The 17,242-nt window shown below is 39.7% G+C and overlaps 1 protein-coding gene across 1 annotated transcript in view; it reads right to left on the reverse strand.

Moving 5' to 3' along the window:
* Positions 1-17,242, reverse strand: part of macrod2 (mono-ADP ribosylhydrolase 2) — a 614,652-nt gene that overhangs the window by 429,268 nt on the left and 168,142 nt on the right. Inside the window, exon 4 of the mRNA XM_056252970.1 lies at positions 13,851-13,880. Coding sequence (XP_056108945.1) covers positions 13,851-13,880 — 30 coding nt within the window. The remainder of the gene's footprint in view (positions 1-13,850; positions 13,881-17,242) is intronic.

Raw genomic sequence — 17,242 nt, forward strand, 5'->3', positions numbered from 1 at the left:
AATATCAGCGTAGATGCCATTCTTCTTATGATGTAACGAGTACATCGGGTGTTATAGGAAGTATTCCCGGGTTCAAGCTGACCTAGTTTATGCAGCCTAACAATCATTTAACTGATTTGAATAATAGAAATGTATAATTTATGTTGTGATACACATTCTTTTTTTAACTCGTCACATTCAATTTGGAATGCAAATCTGGACTGCGGCACATTTACAACTTGAGTAAAATATGCTTTATTATGCTGTGATGCTATACAGTTAGCCTGCAGGCTTAGATTCAGGAAAAGAGTTGAGATTCAGTAATTTTACATACACAAAACACAGGAGTCCAGTCTCACTGTTCCTATTATCCCTGGGAGACCCACACAGACACGGGTGTATGTGCACGTGTGTAAAATGTCGGCCCCAGACAGGAGGGCTGGCAGTACCGTGGGGTTAACGGCATGAATGAATTCATTCTGCCCTGTGGGAGCTGTCTCTCTTGAGTGACATTCTCTAGACAGATGCGGCATTCTCCAGGACAGCCTTCACCAGCTGAATATCCAGAAGGAAAGATGCTCTCTCTTGCTTCGGTAACAGAGGAGAGAGAGAGAGAGAGAGAGAGAGAGAGAGAGAGAGAGAGAGAGAGAGAGAGAGAGAGAGAGAGAGAGAGAGAGAGAGAGAGAGAGAGAGAGAGAGAGAGAGAGAGAGAGAGAGAGAGAGAGAGAGAGAGAGAGAGAGAGAGAGAGAGAGAGAGAGAGAGAGAGAGAGAGAGGAAAAAAGATGACAGCTTCTCTCTGGAGCTCCTCTTTTCTCCTCAGCTCCATCTTAGGGCAGAAACACGGCATTTGTTGGCGAGAGCACAACCTGACAGATAGCGCTAACTAGCACAGCCTCTTGAGACGCACCGAAAGGCTGACAGTCAGTTACGGTTTGTCTAAAGGGCACGACTCCTGGTCTGTGTGTGCTTATTGGAGGTGCCAAGAGTGTCACCCACAACCCCCTTTCATTGTCCAGCACCCCCAAACCCAAATTTCTCCTTCTGTATTATATTGATAATGTCAAACACAAACAGACAAATATAACAGATGCTGTATACACTCACCGGCCACTTTATTAGGTACACCTGTCCAACTGCTCGTTAACACTTAATTTCTAAGCAGCCAATCACATGGCGGCAACTCAGTGCATTTAGGCATGTAGACATGGTCAAGACAATCTCCTGCAGTTCAAACCGAGCATCAGTATGGGGAAGAAAGTTGATTTGAGTGACTTTGAACGTGGCATGATTGTTGGTGCCAGAAGGGCTGGTCTGAGTATTTCAGAAACTGCTAATCTACTGGGATTTTCACGCACAACCATCTCTAGGGTTTACAGAGAATGGTCCGAAAAAGAAAAAACATCCAGTGAGCGGCAGTTCTGTGGGCGGAAATGCCTTGTTGATGCCAGAGGTCAGAGGAGAATGGCCAGACTGGTTCGAGCTGATAGAAGGGCAACAGTGACTGAAATAACCACTCGTTACAACCGAGGTATGCAGCAAAGCATTTGTGAAGCCACAACACGCACAACCTTGAGGCGGATGGGCTACAACAGCAGAAGACTCCACCGGGTACCACTCATCTCCACTACAAATAGGAAAAAGAGGCTACAATTTGCAAGAGCTCACCAAAATTGAACAGTTGAAGACTGGAAAAATGTTGCCTGGTCTGATGAGTCTCGATTTCTGTTGAGACATTCAGATGTTAGAGTCAGAATTTGGCGTAAACAGAATGAGAACATGGAACCATCATGCCTTGTTACCACTGTGCAGGCTGGTGGTGGTGGTGTAATGGTGTGGGGGATGTTTTCCTGGCACACTTTAGGCCCCTTAGTGCCAATTGGGCATCGTTTAAATGCCACGGCCTACCTGAGCATTGTTTCTGACCATGTCCATCCCTTTATGGCCACCATGTACCCATCCTCTGATGGCTACTTCCACCATGTCACAAAGCTCTAATCATTTCAAATTGGTTTCTTGAACATGACAATGAGTTCACTGTACTAAAATGGCCTCCACAGTCACCAGATCTCAACCCAATAGAGCATCTTTGGGATGTGGTGGAACGGGAGATTCGCATCATGGATGTGCAGCCGACAAATCTGCGGCAACTGTGTGATGCCATCATGTCAATATGGACCAAACTCCCTGAGGAATGCTTCCAGCACCTTGTTGAATCTATGCCACGAAGAATTGAGGCAGTTCTGAAGGCAAAAGGGGGTCCAACCCGTTACTAGCATGGGGTACCTAATAAAGTGGCAGGTGAGTGTATATATATATATATATATATATAAACTATTTAGAGAAAAGACACACTTTTACCATGAGACAGTCTGTGTAATTACCAAGGGTCTTTGAATATATTTCTTCACGGGCCTTTGTACTTTCACAGATGTCAAAATGGTCTGAAAAAGTTCCTAGCTTCCTAGAACAAAGGCTGTAATTATGACAGAAGAATGGACAGTTTGACTTGAAACACTATTGTGATGTTGTGTGTCCATGTGAACCTACGTACATGCGCACAGATACATGCAAACAATGTTTCACGCTCGCAACTAATTGCTTCCTATGGATGCTGGCATTTTACAAGACTGGGGTTGTGGAGATTCATGCGAAAGCTTATGTTTTCTTTTGCACTGCCGTCATTAAGAGCATCCAAATACATCCCTTCAGTGATCCCAGCCTCCCTCTTATGTGGATAATGTGGTCTGCTTCACACTTCACTTGAGAATTATCTTTAGTAAATTCCATTTAAAATTGAATTAATTTGTAGTAATTACTAAAAACCTTTTGAGTCTGTTGACTTTAGAGAAAGTATCCTGCTTCATACTCCATAGCTCTGTGGCTAACTCGAGCCCATTAAAAGCTAATAGTACTGAACATAATTGTTTTTGTCCCAAATCTATTTAATCCCATGCTTGAGTTAATGCTTTGTGCACCAGAAGAGCTAATGCTCATCTTGGTGATAAAGATCACATAAATGCTCTGTGTGTATATGGGCACATCAGATTGGCCTTATCTATTAGCCACCAGCAGGTGATTATCTTCTGATTATAGTGTTAAATTCATTCCAGGTGAACATGCATTCAAATAAATAATATTGATAACAAATTAAAGTTTCTTTGATGGTCTGTACACAAGGGTTTAATTGCAAATAAACCTCTATGGCCGGGCAAACATACTAAGTGAAAATTCAAATTTTAAACAAAAGAGCACCCAAAATGCTATTATATATATATAGGTTATTTTGATGAGCTTTTTATTCACTGTACCATCTGGTAATGGTTTGATAAATTAAATTAGGAATATTTTTCTTATCATTTCATATTTTTGACATAATTTTAATTGTGTCACCTTGACTTTCTTAACTTTCTTTAAGAAATGAATTAGTATGAGATCTTGAATCCACATTTAAAGAACCATATCAAGGTGATATTAATTTGACCCCTTCCCACACATATTGACCCTTCTGTCGTACCCCTCTTTAAAAAAACACCCTTATATTTTATAAATACCTCTTAAATATTTTCTCACACAATATTACTGAAACATCACTGAAATGTGCAAAACACTTCTTTCTGGAGTGAATGAAAAAGGGCCAATCAGATTGAATTATTTTACTTTGTCCATTTACTGTGTTAAAAGCAGCCACTGATTTGAAAGATCAATCCAGCGTTAAAGGGATCGTGGGTGACTTGAATGCTAGGTCTGTAAAGTGGCCTGTTGGTGAGACTATGGTGCTCTTGTGGGGACTGTTCCTCGTTGCTCCTAAAACTGTCAGGATGAATTTTGTCCACAGCCCAGGGCTAAAGGATGCAAAAACTGACCAATGAGTAAAGTGACAGGACGACTCATCCTCCAAACAAGTATGACTCCCAGTGGGCAAAGCCAGCGAGGCTCAGCGACCGCAGCACCAAACACGAGGGGTTTCCAGACCCAAATCCAAAGTGACATTCAGAAAGGGAATGTTCTGCTTTGTCTGAAATCTCAGCGATTGACCCAGAATAATGCGTAAGGGGAGGGAGGACGCCCTCACTCCTGCGCTTGACTTTTCTGATGCGTCACTGAGGAGCGATGATCACAACTTTTTTCGACCAGTTTCTCAAAACATATTTGATGACATGGTAAAACGCCTATCTATGAGTCACACTTTGAAAGGCTTTGAAACCTGTTACCTGGAGTCATGAGGATCTCTTCCTCAAATAATATGTTTTCATGGGTCACACAGAAGGTAGATACTCCGTCAAGGATATTTTCTCCACAAGCATAGAGATAAAATTATAGATAGCTATGACAGTTTTTTCTCTAGTGTGCATTTGAAACGCAAACACAAACACACATCAGCACTGAAAGGGTGTGTAACAAAAATGCAAACATAAGAAATAAGATGAGAAACAAACAAAAAAAACTGTATATACTGTTGGTGTATATCAAACAAATGACTCAGGCTTTCCAAAAACATCATTACTTGGATCCTAATTTCCTGGGATCATGACTGTTTACTGAGAATGTGTGAAGGGAAAACCATTTACAAGCCCCAACAGGGTTATTCCCATGGGAATGAAGGGCTCCAGTGAAGTAGTTTGTTCAGGTGTTTACTGGAAGATGTAAGCTGCACGGGAATGTCAGAGTGTCTGTTTACATTTACTCTAAAAAGCTAAATACTGCACATCCAAAAACTGTTGGATCATGCAATCCAAAAGAAAACTGCACCTGTAACCAGTAAATAGTGAGAATTTCAATAATTGATCCATATTTTTTTTTCTCCACTAAATGAAAGGGTTCAGGAGTAATGCATTTAGGTGTGCAGACAGTAATTTGCTGGTAAAAGTTAAAACACTTTCCTGGCATCGTGCACACAGGCAGAGCCCAAGCGATTGACTAACTAATGGCATGGTTGCCGATGGGGATGGGATGACAGTGGGGAGATTTATGTGTGGAGACACAGATGAATGATTCATCATTTCTAGGGAACAGTGATTCGAACACTGAGGCCAGCATGGACGGCAGAATCCACACACTTTAACCGAGATGTGACAGTAGACCTGCCACCTTGTCCTGACACCTGCATTAATGTGTCCTTTATGAAGCTTTTGGTGGAGTGGGGGAGTAACTCCCTTGGAATATTTTGCTAATACTGTCATTTATTTGTGTGCAGTGACATTTACACGGACAAGCACATTAATGTTTTCAGCAAATGTAAAATAGTAATAGTAGTAATAATAGTAATAATAATAAATATACAGTATATGTGTTTTATTTAGAATTTTCAACATTTATTTTTGGGCCAAATTAATATACATGATGTGATATACATGTGTAAATATTAATACTAATATTATACATACCCTTTTATTACATTCTTAGAGATCTCCAAGACACAATAACACATCAGCACATCTAAATATAGAGCTCAAAGTAGCCCAAAAACTAATGGTGTGATAATTTCCTATCAATTAGTCCATCCATCACTGCTGATTGGGCCAGAGTGCGAGAGCAGAGTCTATTTCAGGATCGCTCTTACAAAAACATGTGAACAAGCATGCAGTGAGGGATTATGGGTGAAACTCCACCATCCAAAAGAATACACATTCATGTGCTTGTGTAACAAGCATCTCTATCAAAGAGTAAAATGACCTTGTTGAGATCCATTAGATCCACATGCTGTCGTTCGCCTTTTGTCCCAACTCTTACCAAAACATCCTCCACATGCGGCTGTCAAAAGGACGGGTTTTGCATCATTTCAGGCTTTAATTCGAGCATGGATGTGGTCGTAGCTAAAGTGGCAGGTGTGATGCTTTTGTTCCAGTGCCTGTGAGCTCAACATGGATGAGAGCAGGTGCACGGATTAACCTGTTTTAAGCACTGATGATGTATTAGCTACCAAGCAATGCTGAGGTAACCTGAAGATGAAGTCTGATTCATGATGTTCTGTATTAATAGCAAAGATGAAAGGATGGGTGAAATGCGCAAGGAGAGAGAGAGACAGTCAGTCTCATCCCTACAAACTGAAAAACCCAAGGCTGGTTGCATTCAGCACCAGATCAAAACATTTAAGAGACAATTTTTTCAAACGTACAATCTAAACTGCCCTTTGAAAATGATATTCATGCTGAGAGAGACTGAGAAATGGTTGGAAGGATGGAGGATTTGAGACAGAGTATTTGAGTGGAGTGAAATGATAGACATTCCTCTCTCCCCAACGTTACTTAAAGCATTCTCAAATCACTAGCTCCAAATCCACTCCGGATCTTCTATTTCACGCTTAGGTGAGAAGTTATCTTGAACAAAAATGTATCATTATCATATGGAAAAATGTATCATTATCCATTTTTAGATGTTTCCATATGCAAAAGGGACACATCCTCAACTTGTCTATTTGAATTTTAGAAGTAGTCTACCCAGTAGTGAATAGATTGCACAACTGGGGTTTTGGCCAAACAGTTATTTTGAAATCCAACTAAAGCAAACCCTACAGTTGTGATCATATTGTAAAAACACAATCTTTAAAATGAAGCTGAATGTAAAGCTGGTATAGGCTCTGTGGAGATATGTGATGAAACAATAACAACATGTGTTGAATGTGACCAAAATAGAAGCTCTATATACAGTATGTGTCTTGCAGCCAATTTGCAAAACATACTGTACACGTCCAATCCACACACATGAATTCACATACTAAAAGAATATGCAAATCCCAACATGGCACTTGTGCAAACCGTCAGGTATCAATAGGCTGCTTTAAGTGTGAAAAAGCAATTTAAAAAGCTATCCAATGGTTGTGTTCTGTCAATGGAGTCACTTTCACCCCCTCAAAAAAAATAAAACCCATAATGCCCGCAGGCTAACGGATGTTGCTGGCAACACACACGGTCTTAATTGCTTTTTGCAAGGTCAAGCAACCTACTGCTCCACAGCTCAGAATAAGGAGACATAATTCAAGTATGGAACATGACATGTTCAAATTCCAGCAAGGAGAATCTGGAACTTCACTGGACCACATTACGGTCATACGCACATTTGGAAATAATTAGATAAATATTGAATGGACTATTTTTTTTTAAATGCACAGTCTTAATGACATTTTAAAATTATATAATGCAGTGTTTCATTCATATATGGAAATTGTATATTCCACATGATTTTCTGTGCCAAAACATTTATGTTAAATAAAAAATTAAGAACTATACAATGTGGAACAGCAGTTAAACAGTGCTAATTTTGGAAAACTTTGAGTGGAATTATAGCAGGGTGATTAAAGAAGGCTTTGAACAGGAAGGGTAACCGCTCTCACTTCTACTCCACTCACATACTCTGGTCTCGAACAAACTTACTAAGACGAAACATCACCTAAAATGCTGTGATTTGTCTGGATGGTCTAATTTAAACCTCAGTGCTAAACTGGCAAAATCATTTTAATCAGAATCTAAATAAGCCAATATCCCCTCTGAATGAAGATGTTAAAGTTCTCTCAGCTACAGAAGATTAGTAGCAAAGTAAAAAGCAAAATCATCATGCTCTACACCAACAACCAGACTGATATACATCAGGACTTATTTACATCAGACGTAGCCCATCAGGACTCCATCAACATCCAGCAAACTAAACAACCCCAAACAGTTTATATAATCAGTTGCATCTCTAAACTGCCTCATTTTGCTAGAAAGCAAATATCAAAACAGTTATGAAGTCGAACAAATTTATTTAATAACTGTGATTACAAAATGTAAGCTAGAAATTATAGTAGCTATAAAGTATCATTACATTCAACCTAATAATTGTTATTATTGAGATTGTTTAGATTAAGGAGAAATACAAGATTTAAACATGTCTATTCAAAACTAAGTGTAGCTAAAGAGGCAACTAAAGAACGTGCCTTGCTGACCACACCAATTTTATTTTTGATTGAGTTTGTTGTGTGTTGCGTTTGTGGCTCAAGAACAGGAAATCACTCGACCACAGCAATGAAACCCTGTGAGAAAACCTAGTACGCTAAAGCCTAAACCGGCAAAACAGTTTACAAGAACAATTAAATGACTGTGACCTTTTGCCCCTCCCAGAGTTCAAAGCCCGATGCAGTAGAAACTTTCCCTTCTATTTACATTAAAGAGTCAGATTTTCTGCCAGATCTTAGGTCATTAGAAAGCAAAACAAGAAAACCTTCAAGAGATAAAATGAATCCTGTGTCTTTCTTTCTTAAGAGTAGCAAGTAAGATGAACTTGTCACAGATGGAGGTCCTCACCTCGATAAACGATCAGCGGTAGAAAAGGGGGAGAAAAGAAAACACGTTTGTGTATCTGCCGCCCCACTGCTGATATTGTAGGGTCAAGAGATAAAGCCACCCAGGACATTCACAAGTGAGAAATAAATCAAGAGCTTCGTCTCGAGTGAGATAGGAGAGACTGTTAAAAAGGGGGGGAGGGGAGGGGAGAGGGAGAAAAGTCACCTTAGATTGAAGTCTCAAAGTATGTGTGTGACGATTCACTCCTTTCCTCGATGCATCAATTACAGATCAGGATCGATGCATCGATCTTGAAACATTTATTTTGAATCGTGAATCGTAGATTTCGGTCAATAATCGATTTAAAATGCTAAGGATCTAATTTATTGTGATTCTATAGCGATTCCGTGCTTTAGAATATATAAACATTATACTACTACATGCGGGAATGAATGGAGACGTTGTGTGCCATCATTCGAGCCCTCACAGCTCTCCTTCACAGCCACGTGGCGCACACTTTACCACCTTTCACTGGATTGCGCACTGGATTAGCTCTTGTTGACACATTTTTGAGCAGCCCATGTTTGAGCTCTCCTCAGGACGGCCACTGCTATTCAGATGAGCAGATGACAGGACTATTGCTGTCTCGATAGAGCTGAGTCAAACCGCTCAAGCCATTGCGTGGTCACTTCTGTTGAAATAAAATGCTTTCATTGGGTGGAAACACCACCGTTTTTCTATAAGATAAAATAATGAAGTTTTATGCAAATGTGTCACGACATTGACATTACCTGAGCAGAGAAGTAAAACCCTGCTTATTCAAAGGTGTGCATTTATTGCATGGATGGAGCAAACACAATGCAAGTGTCTAAAATGCATATTACGCACAGTTCCGATGAATGATAAATAAAATTTAACTTAATGTCGTTAAACTAAATGTGCGAAGGAAACTGCCGAAATAAGTACAACATTACCAACACTGAAATAAGAGCGCGCGTTTATCTATCAATCAGATGCGCATTACAGTTGGGTTCGTTATTATAGCAACAGTAGACACCAGGTGTGTTTTCTTTCAGAATAATCATAAGGAAAATGTTCTGTATAAAGAGAACAAAGAGGGCGTTTCTTACTATTCCGTGAAGAAAAGTTAGTTTAGGATTAGTTGGGAAAGTGCATATTCTCTCCACAGAATCATTGTATACCTGGAACACTTTAATAAGGTTGTGTAGCCATTAACACTATCCTACACACTAATTAACATGAACTAACAATACTTTTAAAGCCTTTTAAAATTTTGGCTTATGTAAATTTCTACAAATATTAAAATAAAGTTATGTAGAACTAACATTAAGAACTAACACGAACTAACATTAACAATGGACAAAAGGTTGTTTGTTTGTTTTTTGCCCCCACTCTCTGATCCCCTGACGGTCATTGTGGAATACGCACACTGACTAAGACACATTTGAGGAAGCATTTAAATAATCCTCTGAATGCATATTTAAGAATGCAGCATCGAATCATTAATCGAATTGCATAGAATTTCAATTTGAATAATCTTGAATCGTTCTTGAATCGAAAACCTATGAATCGTGAATCGAAACGATTCACTGTCTAACCAAAGATTCATAGCCCTATCTCAAAGATAAAGGCCAAAGATCGCTTTTCAGAAGGCAAATACATTTGCATATGTCTGCCTCTACAGCAAGACATTGATGAATGGTTTAACATCATCGCGCCATAGGCCCAGCTGAACGGCTGACACCTGTCTACACGAAACGTAGTCACATCAAAAACAAATAGAACCCATAATAATTACAGATGCTGTCCATACTGGATACAATATACAGATGCCTGTTCAATTTCTGACAAACTTGATTCTTGAGTACCAACAGCAGGACAAATGGAAGAGTAAAAGACAACTCGTTTGCATCTCTATGCAGACTTTAAAAGGACCCCAGTGTCAGGAAGAAGAGGATAGTTTATTTTTAATGGCATCCCATATCGCATTAGAGATGTATATGTTTTTTGGAATATTTGACTCCAGATTGTTTTGTAAACGAGACACAGTAATGGGGAGTTCGTTAGGCCTCGTTTGCACTGCAGGTCTTGATGCCCAATTCTGATTTGTTGCCTATATCCGATTTTTTTTACCGTCCGTTTACACGTTCTTTAAATTGTGACCCATATCCGAGTCATGTGTTTACACTTGACTGAAACATCACGCATGTTTAAAGGGGTCTTCTTGCTCAGATGGACGAGCGCAGCGAGATCTCAGGACAGGTGGGAACATACAACACGATCTCATAAAAGTGAGTATCTATAGCACAAATTTTATTTCTCATGCCATTTATACGCCAAAAATATAGCGTTGGATACGCACTATAAACGTGCGTATTAAACGCCATAAAGTGCGTATCATGCACGCAAAAACTATTTTTGGCGTAAATGCCACGTGAAAAAAAAATCGTGCAATAAACGCACTTTGATGAGATCGTGGCGGGCTTTAACGAGGAGCAGTGGGTCCGAAATTTTAGGATGAGCAAGCCAACCTTTGATATGTTGTGTCAACGTGTGTCCACATTCCTCTCCTACGACGACACAATGTTTCTTTGGGCCATCCGTCCATCCGCAGATGCGCGTCGGGGTTTCTCTCGTCATTAAACCGCGGAGACGCAGCCTAATGCCTCGGAAAATCCGATCTACCCGTTTACATGACAGTCGCATTGGCACATATCCGATTTACATCTGATTTATTTCCACATATGAACGAGGCCTGAAACCGATCTCGAAATATCCGAATGCATGCGTTTTTTTCCTGTTTACACTGTCATAGAACACATCCGATCTGTGTCGCATACGAGTAAAAAATCGGAATTGGGTCACATTTCACTGACAGTGTAAACGAGGCCTTAGAAACTTTTGTTGAAAGATAAAGTGGCCAACTGCACTGGATCTGACAGCAGCTACATCGCAAATCATAAGTAAACAATTTCTCAGTAGTTTGTCTGTAAATGACAGTTTAATACGGATAATATTTTCAAAACACTTGTGCAATAGCAAAGGGATGTTGATACTTTTTCCTATGCAATGACATTAGCCAATCATAACAGTGGCAATCCCAAACTAGTGTAACTGCTTCCCCGTTTTCAGTGTTTAACATGTTTTCTTATGCTGCCAGTCTTGGATTAGCATTTTCGTTTTCTTCTTTGACACTATACCAAATGTCTTATAGTTACGGGTTAATTGGTTTTCTAGCACTCGCATCTGGAGATGGCAATTAGGGGAGACGAGACAATACTCTTGATATGGGCTTTGATTAAACTCCCTTCTGTGCTGAACACGACAATGAGCTCTTTTTTTATCAGGGATGCAAGTTTTGTTTGCAGGCTGACATGTTTGGGGAAAAAACTACTCCAGATGCAATGCTAACAGGTAGTGTTGTCACGGTACCAAAATTTCAGTATTCGGTACCAATACCAGTGAAAATCCACGGTTCTCGGTACCAATTTCGGTACCAAAGCTTAATTTAGATAAAATTTACATATATTAAAGTGTATATCACAGTTACAAAGATGGAAACTGTAGTATTAAAAACACTTTACAATAAGATTATATTTGTTAGATAACATTAGATAAAATGACCTAACAATAAACCATAGTTATATACATAGCAATTATTCTCCTTGGGGTTAATTTAAAAATATACTAAATACATTTTTTAAATCAAAAGTTTTATCTGTTAACATTATTTAATGCACAATGAATGAAGTGAACAAACATGAACAATCAAGTGTTTGTATTAAATAACATTCACAAACATTAATTAATGTTGTAAAAATATATCGTTCACTCAATGTGTTGATGTTAACACATCAAGTAATGTTAATGAATGGTATCTTATTGTAGTGTTACCAAACTATACAGGAGATAAAACATGTTTTATTTGACTTAACTGTAGCCTACTTTTATTTAATCCAAAACTGCCAAAAATGTCACTCTTGCCTGTCTTCAAAACTTGAGAACCCTGTAGCTGATTTCTAATGCAAGGGCTAGAAATCAATTAATTCTTTGCTGATACTTCCTCGTCATCACGGAGAGCGCAGTTTGCACCGCTTTTTCCTTCTCTCCACAAGCGCTCGCTCTCGCGTGTCTCCGCTATGCAACCATAAACAGTGACGCGCCTGGAAAAACAAGCTCGCACGTCGCTTCTATTATGAGCGCGCTTCCCGCTCGCCTACATTTGAAATTTGCACGCGCAAAAAACGTGCTATGTGAACTTGTGAACGGCCCTTTATGGCAACGTGACATTAGCCTAATTCAACATATTTCCATGTGTGGCTCTTTCCTCCTTTCTTGTCAACAACTGGATTCAGAGCCAACGCTTAGCAGCGTCGCCGGTCGCCATGTGTTTTTATGAAGAGGACGCAACTCTGCACCTTTCGGACAGCGCATCAAGAACCGGATTAACCCGGTACTCGGTACCTAGAAAAGCTGGTACCGTAACCGTTAATTTTTTTTAGTACCGACTTGGTACCGAAGTACCGAGTTTTTTGACAACACTACTAACAGGCATATTTCCTTTCACAGATCTTTTTCAGGTACAAAGATATTCCCACAGAGTGTTACATCAGCCTTCGTTCACCTGCCGCTGCTGATGAACATCCTCTAATAGTCTCCCTGACACACACGCACACACACCAATATCAAAAGCCAATTACGGCAAAATAATGAAGAAACCAAATTGCCCTCAAGACGTTTCGCATCGTGACAAATCAATAAAAGGACCATGATGACATACAACGAGGTGCCAATAAAGCACGGAGCCGCAGAAGCGTTTGACTCCCAGACGTGGGGGTCACACTGATTCACTGACAAGTGCTATGGTAAGTAGTTTTGTCACAGACGTGTGACCTCTAACCTTAATCAGGCTTCTTTTTTTATTTGTTCGCCACTTCTCCAATCAGGAAAATCGGTCACAGTGGCTGATAAGGGTCTATTCTGGAGCTATGATGAAGAAAGACGGGGGTTTGTAGGCTTTTAGTACACATCAGATAACAAGAACCACACTAAGGAGAGTGTGATGTGAGACGGATAGTGTATCACGAGTGGTAATCGCTTCCTCACGAGGGACCCAATCAAGAGCGGTTGGCTCCCGAGATGTGGCAGGGGAGAGGGACCCTCCCTGACACAGTGGCACAGATGGATAAACAATGGATAGTGCGAATGGGGGCACACGACTGACCTACACTCATTATCTGGGGACTAAACGGATTCCTCTGTAAAAGTGAGGTGTATCAAAATTCCAGTTGTAATTGGGTTGATTCATGACCCCACAACCCTGACACTTCTCTACCCCTTCTGCCATGTCTCGTGCTTTGTGTGTAATTACTTCAATCATGTCAAAGTGTGTGCAGAAATGTTTCCAAATGAGGGCCTGGGTAGCGTTGCGCCATCAACCGCCCACAAGGGCAACCCCAGACATGGTTGGACACCTCAGACTCCATCTGCCAGTGGAAGGCGATATGTTTTCTGCTGTAGAATCCATGGAGAAACCACCTAACATCTCAAAATGATGTCACAATGAAAACGTAGTAAGATAAGACACTTACCTCCTCCACCACCGAGCAGAGAAGAGTTTGCTGTAGAGGAAACAAAAGAGAGAAAAACAACATGAGTGTCTGAATTAAAGAATACATTCAAAAGAAGCACTTTAGCTCAAAGCAGAGCACACTATCATTCAGATGAGAGCCAACAGAGATGTAGAACCGGAAGGTCAAGAACACTCCAAAGCCAGACGTTTGCACTGAATAGAGGTTCGAGGCACCAGTAAGCTGGCAGCTGTACTGCAGAACGCTATGATTACACTTCTAAATGAACGCCATTGAGCGCTAAACGCCTAGGCTGCGTGTTTTCTGTCAGAGCAGAGTGCGCTACACGTAGAGCTGCTGTGGTGAGTTTAAGCAGAAGCGGCGGGGGCCCGGGTGTTTCTTTGATGCCATGTTTCTGATCTCAGATAGTGCAGTGGGCGGCCCGGGGTCGAGGCCTGTCTAAGAAACTCTCCTGCCGCCCGGATAAGAGTGCTAAAAACAGACGGAGTAAAACTATATTCCACTCCTCTTTACTTTAATGTGTGGCTGATTGTTCTATTTGAGTGTGGCACCACAACTCATAGTTACACCCTTTTTCTCTGCTATTCTACAAGTGGTAAGCTAACAAGTGGTTTAATTAGAGGAAAAAAAGAGGGGTAACTGAAACAAAATACAAAATCTTATAATGATAAAAGTAGTCCAATTATTAAAATGCTTATTCTTAAAATTTGAAAAAGTAAAAGACACTAAATCTATAGCTACCCAAAGTCACACACACTCACCCATATAATCTATATATATATTTTATTAAATTTTTAATGAAAACGCATGTTAATTATACATCAATATCTGCACTGTTCAGAAAGAATGCTAAGATATACATCAGCAAAGAAAGGTCCTAATAGTGCGACTGTGTGCTTCTGTCTGAGCTTTCCCAACAACGACAGCACGGCATTTCATATCCCAGTGGGGTACGCTGAGAAAGTTGAGAATAATGACCCACGAGGGCCATTTTATTTTTACTTTCTTAAATGTTTCTTTCCCTTTGTGAAACAAGTCTCTCTGTGGGATTCTTTTGATCTCTCTTCCCCTCGCTCCTGCTCTTTTTCTTAGAGAATACTCGTTGAGGTAAGCATGAAAAAAACCGGCTCCCTCCAATGAGATCGACAACAAGACTAACACCCCTCAGCAACTGTTATCAAGGGAGACATTAAAACCTTCAAAATGGATGGGGACTTTTCCTTAACAATCTCTTATCATAAGACAGCGAGCAGGAGAACAAATGGAGAACAGCTGCTGTGTAGAAGTAAAAGAGAAAACATGTGCACTTTCAGAAGAATATCCCAGTGCTGCTGTGCTGTGGAACTGGCTACTCGCAGTATGATCCAAAAAGTGACAGGAAGACCAAACAGGCCACAGTCAAAATCTAAACAGAAATCCACACCAGAGGAAAAATCATACCATATTGCAGTTTGATAAAGGTATTAATCATAAAACACATTAGCTCACTGTCTTTTTGATCTACATTTAATCAATCAGATACAATAAGAAAATAGTCATGGCTAAAAGTAGTGACCAACCGATATGGTCTTAATCGAAATGTGAATAAATCTATATACAATACCGGTTAGAATATGTTTTAAAGAAATTAATACTTTTATTCAGCAAGTACACATTAAATTGATCAATAGTGACAGTAAGACATTTATAATGTTACAAAATATTTCTATTTCAAATGAATTCTGTTTCTTTCTATTCCTCAAAGAACCCTGAAAAAAATATGTTTCCACAAAATAATAAGCAGCACAAATGTTTTCAACAATAATAATAATAATAAGAAGAAATGTTTCTTGAGCATCAAATCAGCATATTAGAATGATTTCTGAAGGATCATGTGACACTGAAGACTGGAGTAATGATGCTGAAAATTCAGCTTTGCCATCACAGGAATAATTAATAATAACTAATAATTAATACAATTTATTTGAAAATAGGCAAAATGTATTTTAAATTGTAATGCCATTTCACAATATTACTATTTTACTGTATTTTTGATCAAATAAATGTAGCCTTATATATACTATATACAGATTTGCTTTTAATTTCTTACTGTTAAAACCTATGGCTGTCAACAAAATTAATCTCTAGTCTTTAGAAAGCATAATGAAAAATTAAACCATAATAGGCTAATATTAAACTTAGAAAACACATTTATTGATAATTGTACATTAATACAACGGACTGCCATAAAAATGATTTTCTTTTCTTATAGCCTCACAAAAGTTGTCTGAATTTGAAAAAAAAAAAAAAGAGAAGAGAAAAACAAGCAAACCACCAACACTGCCATCTCAACGCCATAAAGCAGAAAGGAAGACAACACGTGCTACTTCCGGTGTCATCCTAGACCTTTACTCCGCTTGGTGTCCACCCTTGATAAGACCACAACGCTCTACAGAAAAAGACAAAGCTCTGTCTGTACATGTTGTTGTTTTTTTATGTCCTGTTCAGGTCATAAATCCCAGTCAAAGCTTCCTGCTCTCTCTTAGAGAACGGACAAGGGCCAGTAGGACTCACAGCGGTGGGCGTCCCGCTAAGCTCGTAAATCTAACAATACAGAAACACCAAGATTGTGCTGGTCATTAGTTAGTGTCAGAAAACAACACCGACGCCGGCCTCCATGGTGACGACATCCTCACACATTCCCACACTTCCACACACACAATCGCATCTTTCCTGTGTTTTTCCTTTTGCACTCAGGGTTCATATCAAAAGCAGCTAAAAGCTGCTCACACTTTCCAGTCAGGTCCATAGGGAAATAGTTCATGTCCCAGGGCTGGGCGATATGTAAAAAATATTTTATCGATAATCGCCTTAAAAAATATCGCGATATCCGATTATATCGTCTACCCAAGCCCCGCCCCCTATGCGCCCCGCTGGAGACAACACATATGGAATACACGTTAACACAAGTCATGTTGAGTTTGGCTGCACTTTATCTAATGATAGCCTGCGATTTAGTTGGTTTAATTTAATGATTGAAACGTTAAAGGTTTTACTTTGGTTAGTTTGAGCTTAAACGAGCATAAAACATTAGCTTTGCTTGTTATGTTAGTGTTGCTAATAATTTCCTCACTGTTCTTATTGCATCTGTGTTTGAAACGAATTTCGTTTCGCGAGGAGAAATGTTAAATAGGCCTACAACTGAACAGAACAGAACACAATTTGGTGATTGTAAGAATGCTGAATGCATGTTTATGTTATAGCTATACGGTCATCTCAGAATAAACCCGACGGGTGATCAGGACCAGGTCTTCATCAGCCTGAAGGGGGTTATGTGTCTTGTCTTGTCTATTTGTTTTTCATAAGGGCCGATTTTCTCCCTTTTTTGGGCGGTAGCCTATCGCCTGATTTAA

This window comes from Rhinichthys klamathensis, unplaced genomic scaffold (assembly GCF_029890125.1).
Source record: "Rhinichthys klamathensis goyatoka isolate OS25496 unplaced genomic scaffold, OSU_Roscu_1.1 h1tg000100l_1, whole genome shotgun sequence".
Lineage (NCBI taxonomy): Eukaryota > Metazoa > Chordata > Actinopteri > Cypriniformes > Leuciscidae > Rhinichthys > Rhinichthys klamathensis.